General features: G+C 38.3%; 1 protein-coding gene across 3 annotated transcripts in view; it reads left to right on the top strand.

The window, feature by feature from the left end:
- Positions 1-18,461, top strand: part of sntg2 (syntrophin, gamma 2) — a 116,534-nt gene that overhangs the window by 16,339 nt on the left and 81,734 nt on the right. For 2 of the 3 annotated variants that reach the window (XM_035943928.2, XM_023261191.3), the window contains exons 2-6: positions 11,025-11,162; positions 11,278-11,334; positions 11,475-11,532; positions 14,258-14,301; positions 16,411-16,452. In XM_035943928.2, the coding sequence (XP_035799821.2) occupies positions 11,025-11,162; positions 11,278-11,334; positions 11,475-11,532; positions 14,258-14,301; positions 16,411-16,452 (339 nt within the window). The remainder of the gene's footprint in view (positions 1-11,024; positions 11,163-11,277; positions 11,335-11,474; positions 11,533-14,257; positions 14,302-16,410; positions 16,453-18,461) is intronic. The other variant, XM_023261194.3, reaches the window with a different exon arrangement.

Genomic DNA, 18,461 nt, shown 5'->3' with positions numbered 1-18,461 from the left:
TATGTCTCAGTACTGATGTAATATCTGTATGATGGCGTGTTTTCTTCCGTAATGTACATCATGTGCATATAAACAGAAAAAGCATGATGGAAGGCAGAGCTCACATATTGAAAGCATCTGAGGAAGAGTTAATCTGGGAAAATGAGCTTCCTCTGTCATTTAGAAATGATTCAGCTACAACAGATGAGATGTGATTCAAATGTCAAGCGTGGCATCCAGACGAGGAGAAACAGGCTTGTGTGACAACAGACAGCGGAGCTAATGTGGTGAAAGCAGTGTCCCGAAACAAGTGGACAAGTGTCATGTTTTGGTCATTGCCCGCACAGTGCATTTGGGAAACTCACTTACTCCGTCTTATTCTATTTCTGTGGTCTTATCAGTCATCTACGACTGCAAAAGCACTCATTTATAATATCTTGTAATAGACTGAAGGGCTGTCCTACAGAACACTAGTCAGCCGTTACAACAAACTCAGTCTTGTTTTCATGGTACATCCAGGGGCTTGATCATCCATCAAGTGACCACTGTATCATTTCTGAGAGCTTTCGAAAAATTAAAGAAGTGATAAATGTTCTTATTTATCTAATGCTGACTGTACAAACAACTCCTCACTGCTTAGGTAAATGGAAATGCTGGCATTTATCATTTCAGCTCATTTGAAGCGTCGGAATACAAATATGATTGCTGTATTCATTTGCACAAATTTGTGGAAAAGGCTGAAAAACCCCAGTTCTGTTTTACTCTGTATGATAATATATGACATTTGTGTCTAGTTAATGAATACAGTGGAAGGTGGTGTTGGACTTTGACTGAAATTTGAATTTATTGCATTCTTTGAAGTAACCTTTATATCATCATTTATATTGTGACTGCAAAAAGACCCTAAGATACTGTGATATACTCCTATTTTCCACCCATATATGCCAATACTTCCATCAAAGCACCCACACGGCCCTTTTGAAAAATTTGAGGTCGTTCTTAAGGGTTAAAGGCTTAATAAATAATAGCTATGGCGTTGATGCTGTTTCTGGCAGAAGCACAGGGCTCTTAGATGCTGATTTTCCCTCCCAAACCTTTACTTTGATATATGCTATTCATTAGTACTTACTGTTAAAGAGAAATACTTAATTTTTTTAAGGACTCCAAGTGTGTAATGAAAAGAATGGGTTCAGAATATCCAACGTAGTATCTCATTTAATCTATTTTCTTTACTGTGTGTGCAATCTCTGCTTGGTCTATCAAGTTTAGTCATGCAATTACAATCATCCACTCAACAAAAACTCAGCTTCATTTCAAACACGCCACTGATCTGATCTCCACTGGTGACATGTTCATAAGCCATCCTTCAGCCAGTGTGACCAATCAGGCTAATCACCAGCTGTCAGGTCAAATTGCACTCCAATTCATTTAGGGCTGAGAGTGTGAGCCAAGTACACAAGGAGAACTTTCAAGCACTTACAAGTATTCAGCCTCGACCTTCTCCTGCCTTTGTATCAGAGTTCAGAAATATCCACAGGGGTTGTGCCACAAGTTCTGTCTGTTTAACTCCTTCAGCAAACCCTGCTGAGATTTATTGGTCTCATATTTGAGAAAAACAGAGCTGCAAAGAAGACAAAAATGTCAAATGGCCATATGGGTATCAGAACAGTCAACTATTTTCTCCTGTTTAGTAAAGCTGAGATGTTCTTTAAAAATTGTGCTCGTGGTTGATATGACTGCGGTGAAGTAAATTACAGACATCAAGTGAGATCTTACTCAGTGTGACTGACTGATGTTGTGATCTCCGAGTTCGCTCACCTACTGCGTGCAAAGAAACTCCCCCATCTAAACTAATTAAGTATACATGTTCAGCCTCCGGCACAATTCGTACTTTCACCATCTGTGGCATATACAGACAACTTTTTAAAAGAGTGGCTTTGATTTTCTTTCAATTTTGTTCACATTCCTCTCTTTAATACAAATCAGAAAAATCACAACTTCCTGTCAGTCTTTATTTTTTGAGTCATTCAGCAGATCTGCCAGATTCCCCCAACACCTTCATATTGATTTGTTCATGTAATGTAAAGATGATATTGAAAAACTTTATACTTTACCCATGTTTTTTAAGTTCCAAAGTGGTATGAAGATAAACATTTGACATTTTAGGTTTAAATTAATAGAAATAAGCTAATTTGATTACAAGTAAGTTCATAAGGATACAAGTTGATTTGACTAAATTCTTCACATTGTACAACATGGTTTAGACCTCTTGATCAGGAACCAAGTGAAAAGAAATATGAGGCTCTTATGAAATACACGTTTTCAACTGAGGAGCTGAAATGACTGTGTTTGTGCGAGTTTCTTTTTTTCGTCCACCTTGTAAGCCTATTCATCAAAGGTCGTCCCGGCGCTTTTTATGGAAATACTTTTCAATCAGCTTTTTTTCCCCTCCTAAAAAACTGATTAGATTTTATGAGATATAATTCTTTCACATGTTCCAAAGAGCTGCAGCCTCTAAGATTACCATATCTCCCTGACAGTGTCACCAAAACAACAAAAAGTGCTCATTTTCAGCCTCACAAAGACGGGATTTATTGCAGGGCTCTTGTACTGGATTGCATTAGGTTGTGTGCTTCACCCCCCACAGTTTGGATGTAAGATTTTAAAAGGAAAAGAGGACACAATTTGACCACAGTCAGCGTGATGAATATGATATGCTGTCACAAGATTTTAATTCATTTCAGCTTTGAATATACTCCAAAAAGCTGCAGTGGCTGTATGATCTGAGTGTTGAAGTTGTGTTTATTCTTCACTGGATTAAAGACTTTCTGACAGACTGACTAAAAAGAATATGCAACCAGCTTGTGCTGTCTAACAAGACTGTTTTGTGCACAGGTGTCCCGCAGGGCCGCTTTCAGCCCCTCCATTGTTTTCAATCTACACAGATGAAATGAGGTTGCATGACGGCACCACAGTTGCTGGAACATTCTTCAAAATCCCATCGGTGCTGGGCTGTGAAGCAATTTAGGCATAGAGACCAAACGAGCTACAACAGCTTCTGCCTTCATCATGCGGTGTGCACTTTTACTTTCAAATTTAGTTGTCTGAAGCACAGAACCTGAGGTGCCGAACATGATACCCCTTTACTTAGATGTGAGCCGTACATCATGTGGGTCCCACATGTCTGCACACCGTCACACATGAGCAAACAGGCAGGATCACAGTGCACATAAATGAGCTGTATTGATTTATTTGGGGACACCACTTCCCACACATTTTCCCACACCGTGAATCTCTTTCGTAAGGGCCCCGTCACTAAATACTTAATAATATGTAACTAATCCATGTTCACCATGTGAGTCAAAAACACCCACTATGCCATTTAAATCACATTGAAGCTCAGCCAGGGGTATTGGATTGTTTTCATGGCTTCAAATAGGGAATCCCCCTTAAGATCAGCCTGTCAGTCTAGTTTAGTAACTCATTTAGCAATGTTTTCATTCAGCTCACACCAATTATTTTAGAACCAAAGCCTAAGGTTTAAAACAATTTCCCAGTGAATTTGATGGACGTGTTTCAGCATTAACAGCAGTGTCACTTGAGACCCTAAAAACGGAGATGGAACTTGCTGAGGAAATGGATATACAGACTGATAGTGATACTGCAGCTGTTGTCCATTTTTATTTACATGTGTGTGCAAATGATGTCTAGGTGAGGTAACATAGCACATAGTCCCTGTCCCTCCCAATATATAGCAGAATATGTTTTGTTTCCTTCTTCTGTGAAACCCGTCGAAGGTTTTTCAGTTATTTCCTGTTTATTTTCGATTCATTTCTGTTTGCTAAGTAAGTAAAATATACGTTTATTTGTACACTTGGTGGTGCCCCAGCAGGCAGTGCAGTGGTTTCCACTGTTTCAGGCTTTTCTTCATATTTCTTCACAGAGGCTGTAGCAGAATGGAAACTGCAGAGTTCAAAAGCCTCAGTTTGTGTATCTTTAGTCAGCAGACATGCACACACATGCACACACACACACATGCACACACAGAACTCTCCAACATCACGAATCAACTCTTCTGTATTTTGCTTCTTTTACGTCTCTCATATTGTAGGCTATCCTTCTTTACCAGACAGTACGCATCCATGATGCACCCAGGCACCACAGCAGTGACGTTTCTTCAGGTCAGCAGGTGCTTTGGGTCTTTTCACATCACACAGTCACCTAGGTGACCCAGTTGGAGCAGATCAAACCACAGCTTGTGTAGCCCCACACCACCCACTGGTTTCTGTTACAAAACATTTTAACATGTCAGTCAAAATACAGTTAACTTGACTTGGACAGTCCTGAGCCATGTTAGATCAATGTCTGAATTTCATAATAATGTTTTCTTTTTAAATTTCACTTAGCGTAATTCAGGATTTTGGGGAAATATTAATACCTGCAGAAGTCCCACTTTGTGTCAGATTATTTATAATTACCTTTATGAAGTACCTGCAGCATCACACAGCAGCAGAAATCTGAAGTGTTTTTAAAATTGAAAGTATATTTCTGCTTGTGACACAGCAGCAGTTACTCCATGGACACAGAATCAGGAGGGATGTAAAAGTAAATATGTAATAAATGTTTTTCTACTTATTCGGCATTGCAGCTGTTTTACACAGTTTTAGGTTTGTACATTGGGAGAATTTTTAACAAAGCTTCTCTGGATGAATCCTGAACTCCATCAGAGCTGTCAGGACAGTTTTATTATGATAAGCCTATCAGTATGCACAAAATCACATTTCAGTGTTTAAAGTTTGTTATGACAGTGAATCTCAGTTAAACTTGTTCATTTAAAATACCTGTTCACCCCAGTAGTTCGTAGTATCTCTCCGTTTAGAATGTTTGACACATTTTTTTCCAGGTGCGGAACAGTCTCGAAATTGTTGCATCCATTTCTACCCTGTGACTCCACAACAAACCCATTTGGGGGTCTAATTGGATGGATTTTCAATCCAAATATGATGACCACAAATACTCAGAGTTCACCTCTGTAATTCCTGTCTGTAACTATGCAACCCTGTGATTTGAATCACAGAGCACTTTGCCTGTGTGGCTGTTGGAGCTAAAGTGATGTCAATTGTTTTCAACACAAGAATATCTCACCAGCTGAATTACCAGTGTTGAAATTCTCAGTCCAGAAATTAACTACCCCTGGAGAACCCAAATGTAGGGACCACTTTGAATTTCTTCCTTTTGGAAATTGCAGTTTCTTTGAAATTAATAGAGAAGTCAGAGCTAAGACCAGGGATAAAATCTATTGAGCTCTTAACAAAAACTAAATTTACTTTCAGTTCGCTTGAACACAAAATCAGCATACTCTACTCTAATTGTACAGTTATTTCCTGATCTATCCACTACGCTGTATGCTACTATATATGCATAGTAGTAATTTCCTGTTGAATTCCCAGTTTGTTTCCTGAGTCCATAATAACATTGTTGTTGACATTTGTTTGTTCTTACAGTTGAATGATGTCTGGATTGGAAGTCTGGCATTTTGACTGTTTATCTGTGGCTGAAGCGATTCCAGTCCTGTGTCCTTCATTATCAAACCAAACGAGAAAGAGTCTAAAGCAGAAGAAATTTGCATTTGTCATGTGTACATGTGCACATGATACACACAGCTGTGCCCTATTAACAGCGTGGACTTTACTTAAAAGATGGGAATAGTGTTTGAGTCTTAAAAATGAAATCAGTGTGTGTTAAACCTGCATTCTTTCAATCAGACAGCAGGGGGCGACTCCTCTGGCTGCTAAAATAATATGATTGTATGGAACTTCTATGTGAAACTTCCCCTAATTCTCACTTGATCTGTTACCTCACTAAATATTTACTGAGGTAACAGATGAATGTATGGTTTTAATTGTTAGTTTCAAGTCTCCTTTATTTTGTAAATTAGGATCCCATTTAGAAAACAGTGGACCATAAAGTAGGGTATGTTCCAGTCACCTAGTAAGTAAGGGGTTGCTGCCGTATCAAACCTTGGTGTCCTCAAGGTCTCAGTCAGATCCACCCCTTGCTATTTCAAGAGGTCAAGACAATGGCGGCCAAATGCTGAAGTTAAGGCTCCAAAATGACAGTTCACAAAACAAGGGGTTTGTCTATCCTTTGCATAAAGTCAGTGCCATTGAGACGATTTCCATGCTTTTCTTTATCAAGACAGGTGTAGAAAGAACTCTAAGCAGTGTGCTATTCCTGCAATTGCTAATAATGTGCATTGTACAGCACTCCATTGGCTAAATGCTCCAGTGTAGTAAGCTCAGTCATTGTCTGGATCATTCAAACAATCTATAGGTGTGTCCTCTATGACTTTGCTTCAGTTAACTTACATCTTGTTTATCTTATCTCATTGTAATTACCTCCTCCACGAGGAGCATCTGCAATGTCAGGAGTGCTTCTAATTTTACCCATATTATATTGTTGATAAATCACATTCTGTGCATGGAAATATTTCTACAAAGTTTTCAGATGAATTGTGCTTACAGACAGGTGATAAATGAGGCCTCTGGTGTTGTTCATCGCTATAGGTTTTTGTCTGGCTGTCGTTCATACTCCGTTACAAGATATTTGCATGAAGCTGAGCCTTTCTTAACTTTCCACTGTTGTGTAGCTGGATGTTTTATGAGTCCGTCAAACTCGGCAGCTCAGTGCTGCAAAATCAGGTCTCATTCATGATGGACAGCAGCTGTTGCTGTCCCAGCCTTTTAAATCTGTATGTGTGTGTGTGTGTGTGTGTATATCTATGTGTAGACCCCAAAAAAGCTGATTTTTCAGTAGAAATTTTATGTGTCAGCTAAGAAATTGTCCGTTTATGTTTGATATTAAGTGCACAAAGACTAGTCTCTCAGTGTCACTGTAATGTCAGCAGCCAAATAAAATGCATTCAAAAAATCTTTTGTTTCTAGTGCAGTCAACCGTGTCAACACAGTTATGTAAAGTTTATAGCCTTGATTTTTTTTTTTTTTTTTTTTTTTTGGTGTTTGAATGTTTTTTTGTGATTTACTGCTGACAAGACTGCAGACCTTTTTCACACAGTCTATTGTAGTGTTTTTTTGTTTCGACTTAACAGTTCTGTCATTTGACAAGAAACAATAAGAGCAGCACCAGGGAGCTGCCTAAGAGGTCAGGCAGTGACAAAGTAGAGAATAATGGGAGGTGAAACGGGTTTCCTTTGTCATTCCAGGCAGTGACACTGACTTGTTTTGCTTTGTGTGCCATAAAACTTTAAGGGTTGTTGTGTTTCCCCTGAATGCAGCCACTGTGCTGCAGCAGCAGCAGCAGCAGCAGCAACATTTCAACAAAGCTTTAATTTATATTCCATCTTTGTTTGTGGGAACAGAGCATGACCTTCATTCTCTCATCACTTAAAAGAGAATTGGTTGACCTCACTCATGTACTGATTGTCACCTTTTCACCCGCTCTGATCACTCAAAAGCACATCATCTACAAAAAGGTGAATCGTCTGCTATTGTACACAATCTAGACACTGTCTGCAAAACAATACAGCAACAAACCACATCTCTTGTTTTTGTCCTTCAACTGATCACTGTCTTAAGTATGTGAAAATGTATTTTTAATGCACGACTGCACTGAATGGTTTTCAGTCACTATGATAATTCCCCTTTAATGTGAAGTAATGGAAACTTACTGTCCCCACTGAGACAACCTTCATGTTTCATTCCTCATGAGATAAGGGTGAAGTCCTGTGATTTGTAATACTGCAACATTTCAAGCCAATTGAGAAAGTAGTGGAACAGCATGAAAATGCTCAGGCAGTGATGAAAGGTTTAAACTGATAAGACACTTTACATAGTGCACTTCTTACCAATGGCAGTGTTGGAGGTGTCATTTGATAAGACTTTTGCCAAAAAGGAAACCTAGAGAATAAAACCAGAAACATCAGTAGATCTTTGTGAAGCCTGACTTGCTTCTTTTGTGATGAGACTGTCAAAAGCATGCTGATCTGTGTTTTCAGACTGCTGCTTGTGGTGCGCTTTGGGCTGCGTTATATTTGTGTTCCTGTTATTATGCACACTCCATGTATATTGAACTCTTTACTTCACAACCAAGTCACTACAGGCAATTGTTTTTTCCATCAAATATACACTGTTGTTTCATTTGTTTATAGGCTAGATCATCCGTCAGTCTTATTGGCCCTTGCGACTGAATTCTGGGGTGATAATGTAACTCACCACGTCAATACACCTTTTCGAACATGAACTAAAATAACAAGGGAGGGGTATAAGGAAGAAACTTACTTGTTTGTCCGCGTATTATCTTCGACATCACAAATTGTATGATTACAACACCTGGGGCAACGATGCCTCTCACCACTCTGTTGTACCATTTTCTAAATTATACAGATTGACGCAGCTGTTATTAGAACGTAAGCTGACACTGAGCTTCATTGTATATACCTTGATTTAGTTTAATCCATAAAGGATAAGGCTAATGGAGGTGTCCTGTAATGACAACCTTACCTAGTTAGGGGAACTTGAACCCCAAAGGGTTATTGTGGAGTTCCTCATATGTGCACTAAAGACTGGAGGAGCTCAGCTAATTTGAAACAAGGAAGTCAGTCTACTAAATACTAACGTTGGTGCTTGAACATACTCGCAGTGACAGTGATGTTGAGCACAGCTTAATAATAATTGATTTCAGAACAGAACTGCGTTTTGGAAAAAATGCATTCAGCAGATTGCTTGGGCTGCAGTACACTATATATATATATATATATATATATATATATATATATATATATATATATATATATATATATATATATATATATATATATATATATATATATGGGGGTTAATACTGGGGGTTAATTTTCTACTACTTTTTCAAAGTTTGATTGCAGAATGTGTAATAATTAGATGCTGCTTTTAAGTCATGATAGACTTACCTGTTTCAACGTCACAAACTGTTACATTTTTAAATGTTCTTGAACTTATACAGGTTGAATGCAGGCGTTGATATAGAGCAGAGCAGAAGAACGCATACAGCTCTATGGCATTTGTGTCTACCATATTTGCCATTAGATTTATTTTATATGCATCCTGATGCATTTAATCCACAAAGGATTAATTTGAAACAAAACAGTCTACTTACAGCAGGCACCCCATTGCTTTTTGTTGAATACAAACCGAGACATGCTAACATCCCGAGAAACTGAAGTTCAGCAGGGGATGTTTCATTCATCTTAGTTTAATACACTGGGATTAAAAATTTGCTAATAGTCATTAAACACAACAGTAGAGGCTGATGGAAATGAAATGAATGATGAATGGCTCAGAGTAGGGAGTGGAGTTATTGTCTTTCATCACAAATAAAAACTAAAAATTTGATCCAAACTGAAGTATCTCAATAGCTATAGAATGGATTTAAAATTGTCCCTGCATAATGATTTCTGGTCAGCGTGATTCCCTGACTTCTGCTGTAGTTGTAATCTTTCATTCATCCTATTAAATGTCTCAACATCCTCCAGATAGATTGGCACAAATTTTGGTAGTAGCATTTTAGGTACAAAAGATGATTCTCCAATGCAGGAACTTGTAGCAGGTGCAAGGTGACAGGAACATTTACCAAGCAGTCCTGTAAACAGCCCTTTCAGCCTTTCTGTTTCCATTGTGGTGTAGGATCCTTTGACTGAGCTTTGACTACGAGTTGATTTCGGGGTATGGCAAATTTAGAGAGATAGCTGCCCTCCACAAGGGCATTAAGAGAGCAGAAAAATTGTTACTTTTTTCCTCTCCAGTATCAGAAGTACCTACCCTGCCATGAGTACCGAAAAAGGTTTTGCAGGGGTAGCTCTTGCAGTCGAAACACACTTAAAGATTTGTGGAACCCTAAAATGGCCCCAAGTTCCTGCAGTGGAAATGGTTGAAGGCTGAAGTGCCATCATTGCACGAAAAGCAGTGCTTGTTGTCTTCTCAGAGTTTGGCCAATCAGTATGGAACCCCACACAGCAATATTTCAGTTCTCCTCCAAAGAGTCTCCATGGGAAAAGCTAGTTTTTTCCCCCAAAAAGAGCCTTGAAAGTGGATCAACAGGGACAGTTCTTGCAGTCAGAACACGCACAACGGTTTGGCCTTCCCTAAAACAGCCAGTAAGTTCTTGCATTGGAAAACTCCTCTTGAAATTTTCGTAGCTCTACAGTCAGGTGGAGATTTGTGGTTTTGAGTCTTAGACACTATTCGGTTATCAACAATTCAATAAATGATGGAAGACATTCTCACAAGCCCATCTTTGCTTTATTAGAGCAAAATACTACATATAAGCATGGTAGCACACTCAGCCAAAGCAGTGAGCAAGGTAAACAATATACCTGTTAAATATTAGCATGGAAACATTTTCATTATTGGTATATGGGCATGTTGAAGGTAACATTTACCTCAAAGTGCTGCTGTGCTTAAATGCAGCTTCCCAAGGTCACTAGCATAGATGTAGATTCTTTTTATTCTAAGTACTAGTATTAAATAATATACGTGATATTTCACTACAGAGCTAAAACAGCTTGAAGTACGACTAGTAGCATTGTGGAATTAAAAAAGGAAACGTTATCAGGCAGTCATTTACTTAATCTGTTGTCATTTAGTGTGTGCAGGTAATGACTGAACAGCAAAAGATCAGAGACCAAAGCAGTTAAAAGTGAGGGTTTGACTAAACTGCACTATTTTAGGGAATTTATTGAGTCGTCCTTTATAAAGAGATAGTCCAAGTGTGAATTGTTATGTCTAAAAGTTAAACTGGCCAGCGCAACTATCTTGAACTTTTGTGTGTCCCTTGTTTTGTAAGGTAAAGATATGGAATTGAACGTATGAAATCCTTTTTTGCTGTTTTGCACAAAGGTTTCACAATGTCAGGCAAAACCAATTAACCCAAAAGTAGACCAGTAGAATGGGGTACACAAATGGCACATTGAGAAAAGAGGATTAAAATGTTCATTGTGTACATAATTGCTCTGCTTGGCAAAATGTCAATGCTCTTCTCAATTTCAACAGACAAAATCTGGAATTGCTTTGCTGTACAATGAGGAGACCAACAATACCTATGATGTCTGCCTGAAATTGACCAAAGAGGTATTAACCATACAGAAGCTGGATGTGGTTTGCACAAGTGGAAGTGAAACCCAAGTAAATGTAAGTGCACCCGAAGGCTCCAGAATTGCATTGTAATTCATGCTGCATAACTCCAGAATACTGTTTCAATGTTCACAATATCCTTTTGCCAATAAGAAACTCCCACTTTCTAAAGCACAGAACTGTTGTACTGCGAAGACAAGCGACTGGCGGTCTGGGCTTAAGCATCAAAGTAAGCAGATAAGTTTTGATTATGGAGAGACTACAGTGGAAATGAAAAGGCTTTGGGTGCAGAGATGACTGTTTGTCAGTTTTGGCAGCACCAGTGAAACTCGGCAATGTTCATGCTCATCTTTATCTCCTGCTTTCCAGGGAGGTGCAGAGCACAATGTGCCAGTGGTTATTTCAAAGATTTTTAAAGATCAAGTAGGTAAGAAGGTATTTTATCTCTCTACTGTAATCTAACTTTGAAAAAGGGTTTTCAATGTAATGCTAAATGCTGCTTATCAAGTTGATTAAAGAAATATTGATGTGGTGAGAAAAATGTATTTTAGCGGCTCTTAAAATTTTTGTGACATGATTTTGCAATAAAAATAAAGAGTGGGCAATGTCAGAGCAGTAGAACCTACATTTAACATAATGCAGCTCAATATCATTTTATATTTGTCTTGCTATCTGTGTCATGGCTTTTGAACTGTGCTCTAGTTTGTAACACAGTCTTCCTCATAGATTTGTGCTCCCAAACTGTAACTGAGACAGTCCTGATGGGCATAATTAAGAAGAAATTTTTTGATGTGAAAATAAAAAAACAGTTTTTCAGTTTGTGAAAGTGCTTTTACTGAGATGTTAAAGGAACATGACAACATTTTTGGACCAAAAAAGTTCATTTGCTTTCTTTTCTGGGAGTTAGACGAAGTGATTGTTATTAATCTCATGTCATGGAGCTGGACTCGGTCATGTTTAGCCTAGCTTAGCATAAAGAGCTAATCAACATCTAAAATAGGTGACTAATTTACATAGTGTATGGTGTCATTATGAAGTCATGCTGCACAGCCAAACATTTAGTATTTATATTTGATGTCTATCGAAAATTATACAGGTTCTAGACATGCCTGAGAATGTACAACTGAACTGAAATATATACAGAAAACCACATTTAGACCACCGTCCCCTGCCATGGCCAATGTTCTGTCTCACAGGTTTAAACACAGTGATCTGGATCCACACCAAAATTTAACGAGCTCTTCCTTCAGCCAGGCTCCACCTCTGTGAAATTTGAGGGAGTTTTTGCATAAACTTGCTGACAGACAGACAGAAAAACAAACAGCACTGAAAACATACCACTGCTTCGGCTCTGCCTCTGTGGAAGAGTTAAATGATCCAGAGCACATTTAGGATATACAGCTGCAGAAGATATTACACAACTGCACAGGATGAGTAAATAGAATTTTAACTGAGCCAAGCTAAAAATTGGAAACTAGTGGTGTCGGTTGACATTTAATTGCATGTAAATAATTGCAATTAATGTTTTGATTGTTTCCTTCTGTTAATGTTTGAATCCGTTAGTTTAGTGGATGAGTGATATCGGCACCTTTGACAGCCACCTTTTTTTTTTTACAAATCCAACTAATTGCCTCCTCCAAGTTCTTGGGCTCTTTTCTTTCATTTGGCCTCAAACCTAGATGTTCCCACAGCAGTGCAGTGATGTCTCGCTTTGCAACTAAATCCATGACATTATTGTCAATAAATGCTCATTGAAATTCAGCCAGTTAGAATATTTGAAGTTAAGCACTTTGCGATACAGTTTGCGCCATTAAACCCTGGTAAAAGAATGGGAATGAAATACATTTCGGTTAGTTTCATCCACCTGTTTTTATGCAGTAGAGTGGAAAGGATTCTAGTATATTTGCAAAATGAGGGTTAGGTGATGATTGTATAATAAGTATGAAAGGCCTGCTGAGAACATAAGTAATCAGTTAAATTACTCAGTGTGTCTTTGTTTAACCCACACACACAACAGACATGTAGCAATCTGTTGAACCAAGCCTGGCAAACTTATTGTCACAAGTCACTGTATCCAACAAATAGAAATCCTGCTTTTAAGTTTCTCTAAGTACGAGTTAAAAGCCACTTGGTGTACTTTTCGCTTCCTCTTAAGCAACTTTAAAGGTTTGAAAAACCAACTCAGTCCTCTATACCTTCAAAACACAGATGTGTTTTTGATGGCTGCTTCATTCCATCGGATCAAAATCTAACCCAGAATGTGATGTGCAACTTTTTTCTGATTGTATCATATTTTATCAAGATACACTGTCTAACTAAGTCCCCAATTAAAGGTGTTGCAGCTCTTTCTCTATTTCCAGTCTTGATGCTAAGCCAAGCTAATCATGGCCTAATTCTTTCTCCATGACACGAGACTGGTGTCACTCCTCTCGTCTAACTCTCACAAAGAAAATAAATGAACTTCTACAGCAAGATGTCTATCTATTCATTAAAAATCACTTTTCTTGGTTGGGCTATTAATGCGCTCCTACTGAGAGACACAAATTTAAAGATTAAATGATGTAAACTTACACAACATTTATTGTTAATTATGTGTCCAATAGGGCAGTTCTTGATGATCCGTGAGCTTGAAAAGCTGTGAAGAAGTAAATAGCAATCCAGACTAGATGAGTAATATGATCATGCTGTCAGCTTGATGGAAGAGAAAATACTTTAATCATGTTTGTCAGCTAAATTGTTAGAACTGATGACCTCTTTGTATCCCGCTATGATGCAATATCGGAGCATCGAGTGAGTGAATCATTTCCCTGTAATTTGTCTTTTAGCCCACATGCCTCTTAATATCGTTTTGGATACAAGAGAGTCATGTCTTTATATCCCGAGGACATTAAGAACCCTTTTCAGAGGCCTTTACAAATCTTTTGACAACAGAGCTTTCATTGTTTCCTCGTGCCGCTGCGAATGAGTTTATATCCTGATTAGTTTCAAATTTCATGCTTTCCTGTGTTCTTTCTCCGAGCTGTAGGATGTTGCCTGAGATTAGTCAGACAGAGACACTGATTGCTATTTCCACCACATTGCCATGTATGAAATGAGCAATTATTTTGTAATGTATTCATTAACCTCTGACACTTGACAACTGATGCCTGCAGCTGATCAGACGGGGAAGCTGTTCGTCGGGGACGCTGTGCTGCAGGTTGGTACATCAGTTCTTGACTTTTTTTGCCTCGAGGTCGATTCAGTCCAAGTCGAGAGCGCCAACTTGTTGCATCTTAATTCAAGCCCTCCGTTATTCTGACAGTGTAATTAATTTGAGGAAATGAGAAAAGAATATTTTGAAGTTTGAACTGTGGGATTTTAATCAGATGAGTCATTTTCTGTCTCGTTGCGCTTTTGAAGAGACAGTATTATGGTCAGATATATTACTTCTAAACACACATCGATTTAATTTAACTGAACATGTGTCATTGTCCTAGAGTCTGTGGTAGATTATTAATGATGTTACCATTAAATAATGGCTGATAGTTATAGTTGCCAAAAGTGTCTGGTATTTAGTATTTATATTCATTTAATGTTTTAAAAAGTTCATTTGAATCTGTCTGGCAAATTTATGGGATGTGCTGTTTATCTCGAATATCAACTAGATTAAATGGACAGCAAAGCAATATTAACATTCAAATTGGAAGTTATTATGAATTACAATATAAATAGAATTGCTACTGCATCCACCCTTGGATCACTGCTGTTTCATATTTATTTGCAGTGACTTATTTGATCTGTCACACTGCAGAATATTGCATCTATTTCCATACTTGAAGTCATAGTGGAAGAGGCAGCAAATTAGAGAGGGGTTTGGAAACTTTAGACTTCACTTGTAAAGACTTCAATTTAAAGTGCTTTACTGAACAACAAATAACAAGTAACTTTTAAAATTTGATCTATCAGTAGGTGCTTGTTATTTGCAAATCACAGACAGATTTTGAGTGAAATACTCCCTCCTACATCAAGACACCTAAACTGATAGAGGATCAAAATAAGCGCAAATGTTTTTTTTGTGTGTGTGTCTTTGTGTTGCATTTTGTCTTATCTTTTTGTGGCTGACATATCTCTGTAGCTATTGGGAGTCTCTTTGAAGTCATTTTGATCATTTGTGGTTGTGCTGTATCTCTTTGTAGTAGTTTTACATCTTATTTTTCGTTGTTTTGTGTGAGGTTTTTGTCTCTTTGTGGTGTTTTTAAAAAATCTATTTTAATTTAATTTGCATCTCCTTGGAGTCGTTTTGTTTGTCTTGGTAGCGATTTTTATTTTTTATTGTGGTTTTGTGTCTTTTTGTGTAGTGTTTCTTTGTGGCTGTATCTCTTTGTAGTGGTTTTGCATCTCAGTTTGGTCATTTTGTATTTCTTTGTAGTAATATGTTTTGGTGTCTCTGTTGGGGATGTAATGGTACATGTATTTGTCCTGAATCATTCATCGCTTGTTATTGGGTGCAGTTCCGTGCACCCTGTGAGCAAAACAATTACCACCGGAAATATGTATCTCGATAAACTTGTACTCCTGGATCGGAAATTGTAGCACAAGCTCATTTTGGCAATTGTTCATCAGCCACAGCATGCTAGCAGGATTGACCTTGAAAGCTGCAGACACGGCGGCGGTTTTATTAAACATGCATGATTTGTTAACTTGCATTATAACGACCAGGTTGTTATTGAAAATGAGAACCACTTCTCGACTAACTTACCTGATGAAATAAAGGTTAAATAAAACAACAAATAAAAATTATCTTAAATATGAATTCCTGTGGAAGCAGGATCTGCAGGTTCCCTGCACATTGTGCAGGTCCATCAACTGGCCACCTTGTAGATTTCACACTGAACATAAACACCAAGCCTTGATGACAGTTCCAGTATTTTTTCTAACAAGATGCTTGTGTCCATTTGGCTGTGCTCTGTCTGTATCTCTTTTATGTCATGTCTTATTTTAAGGATTTTCTTTGTTTCAATATATCTTTGTGACTGTGTTGCATCTGTTTGTGGTTGTAGTCATTTTGCACCTCTTTGTATCCTTTTGCTTCTCTTTGTAGTTGTTTTGTGTCTTCTGGTTGTTTTTGCATCTTTTTGTCGTCACATCGCTTTGTAATCTTATCTCTTTGGTCATCTGATGGTCTTTAGCAAGCAAATTTTCATCAATTGTTCCAGATGTTTAGTCCAAGAGTCCTAGTCCTGTACTTAGAAATAATAAATTATCACACTTCCTAAGCTACGTATTGACTTGTTTGCTTTTCCTCCCTCTCTGTTGGTTTCTTTAGGTCAATGGCATAAATGTAGAACATTGTACTCATGAAGAAGTTGTGAGTATATTTGTAATTACCTGTTGCATAAAGCTAATACCCTGCTCCATCCATCCATTAGTCCTCCATCTTTCTTCCAGGTTTAACACCAAATCCCGCTAGTTACCAGCATGGAGATGTACGTCAACAATCTCAGTTGTCATCTTAACAGGAGGCTGTTTGTCTTTTGGTTTACACTGTGACAAATGGAAAACTCTGAAAAGGAGAAGATTATTATCAAAAGCTGTGTGGTGCCAATATTTAGTAGTTTTCTGCATGGGTGCTTGCTTTTTTCTTTCTTTTTTGTTCGATTTTTCTCACCAATTCAGGTTTTCCCTTTGTTAAGTATATTCTTTATTGTCTGCCTTCAACCCCCCATCTCTCTCAGACAGTCTTCCTGTCGATCATCTGTCCGTCGTGCTGCCCCAAACTGTTGTACACTATATTCACCTCCAGAGCGACAAAAAGCATAATGAGTAGTTTCTCTTCAGAACAAAATCCAAGCTTTTAATGGTAGCCTGTCAGTCCCAGAACTGACAGATGCTCAGGCTAAAGTAACAAGGACTACCACGTAATGCTGGAGAGGAGAGTGAGGGATCTGACAGCAGATGTGCAGAAGTGACCTTGCATGTAACATTCAGGTGCTTCATTTCGTACAAAACGCTGCTGCTCAACTCATTACTGTGAGAAAGAGGCATGATCACGTCACCACTGGACTTTCCACTCCCTGCTAGATTCTGAATGGATTTTGAAATTCTATTGTTTACTTTTCAGGCCTTACAGAGCCTTGCTCCCAAATACGTCACTCCATTGTTGACCTCACATGTGACCTCTCGATCATCGAGATCAACATATGGAGCCCTGCCTGTTATTACAATTCTATAATTTCATTTAGCAGACGCTTTTATCCAAAGGGACGTACATCTGAGAGTAGATGCATCACAAGCAAGGATCTAGTCAGGAACAAACAACCTGGATATGTGCCATAAAACACTCATAAAGATAGACTTTCACTACGGCTTTGATATCACTAAAAGTCACACTTCAATTAGACGTCTAAATGTATCTGTTCCACTAAGTTGTCAAGCTTTCAACTATAATAAGTTGAGTGAGTTCTGGGTAAATTGAGCCTTTGTTTTAAAACTGCAAAAAACATAGCAGCTCAGTTCTGCTCACTAACTTTGAAGATTTCATCATTTACAAGGATGTTTCTGGGAAATTTCAGGAAAAATTGAGCAAATACAGTAAGAAAAAGAGGGAAAAAAACGTGTGACCACAGTCAATGTGTTACCGTGATCTCAAAAAGCTCTTCCCCTTCTCATTGCTCCATAATATTATGAGCAAACCACAAAGTGTGAACCATTTTGTCTTTCATAACAAATGTCTGAGTTCAGAGTTAGCCTGGATGGAAATTTTTCAGGTTCAAGCTGATATTTGCTTTTTCCCCAACTACTCTGACTCATCAGTTGTAGACTTTGTGTATAAATGTCATTTCCACCATGCATTTCATGCTACTCTCTCATCTCATTCTTCGGTCTTCGTGTTCATCTTCAAAATCCTGTTAGCTGTGGGAAAGCTCCTAGAAGCAACCTGCACGTTGCAGCTGGATAGCTCAGTGACACCGCTGACTTTGGCAGGAGATTGGTGGTTCTAATCCTGGTTAGGGTGCAGTTGTCCAGTGGACCCTTAGCCAGGATTTGAACCACCAATTTCCCTGGCCAAAGTCAGGGCTGTTAGACCTTAGTGCTGCCCTGCCTGTACTTTGTGTTGTTGTACATTGCTTTGGATAAAAGCATCAGCAAAAATAAAATTGAAAGTAGTATGTTGAAAATAGCAAGTTTTGGCAAGGATTTCAATTCAGCCAGCCCTGCTGAATTTGCTCAGAGATTTATGGTTTGGGTTTTTTGGCAGCGCTAACTTCCCCGCATGCAAAAGTTCCACCAAAACAATTCCACCATCACTATTTTACAAGGGCATCATGGCTGTGTCCTGAGCTTAGCACCCAAGAAGACTGTGATAAAAAGAAAAGC

Source organism: Amphiprion ocellaris, chromosome 20, assembly GCF_022539595.1.
Source record: "Amphiprion ocellaris isolate individual 3 ecotype Okinawa chromosome 20, ASM2253959v1, whole genome shotgun sequence".
Classification (NCBI taxonomy): Eukaryota; Metazoa; Chordata; class Actinopteri; family Pomacentridae; genus Amphiprion; species Amphiprion ocellaris.
Note: the sequence above shows the minus strand (reverse complement) of the source record. Positions and strands in the feature narration are given on the sequence as shown.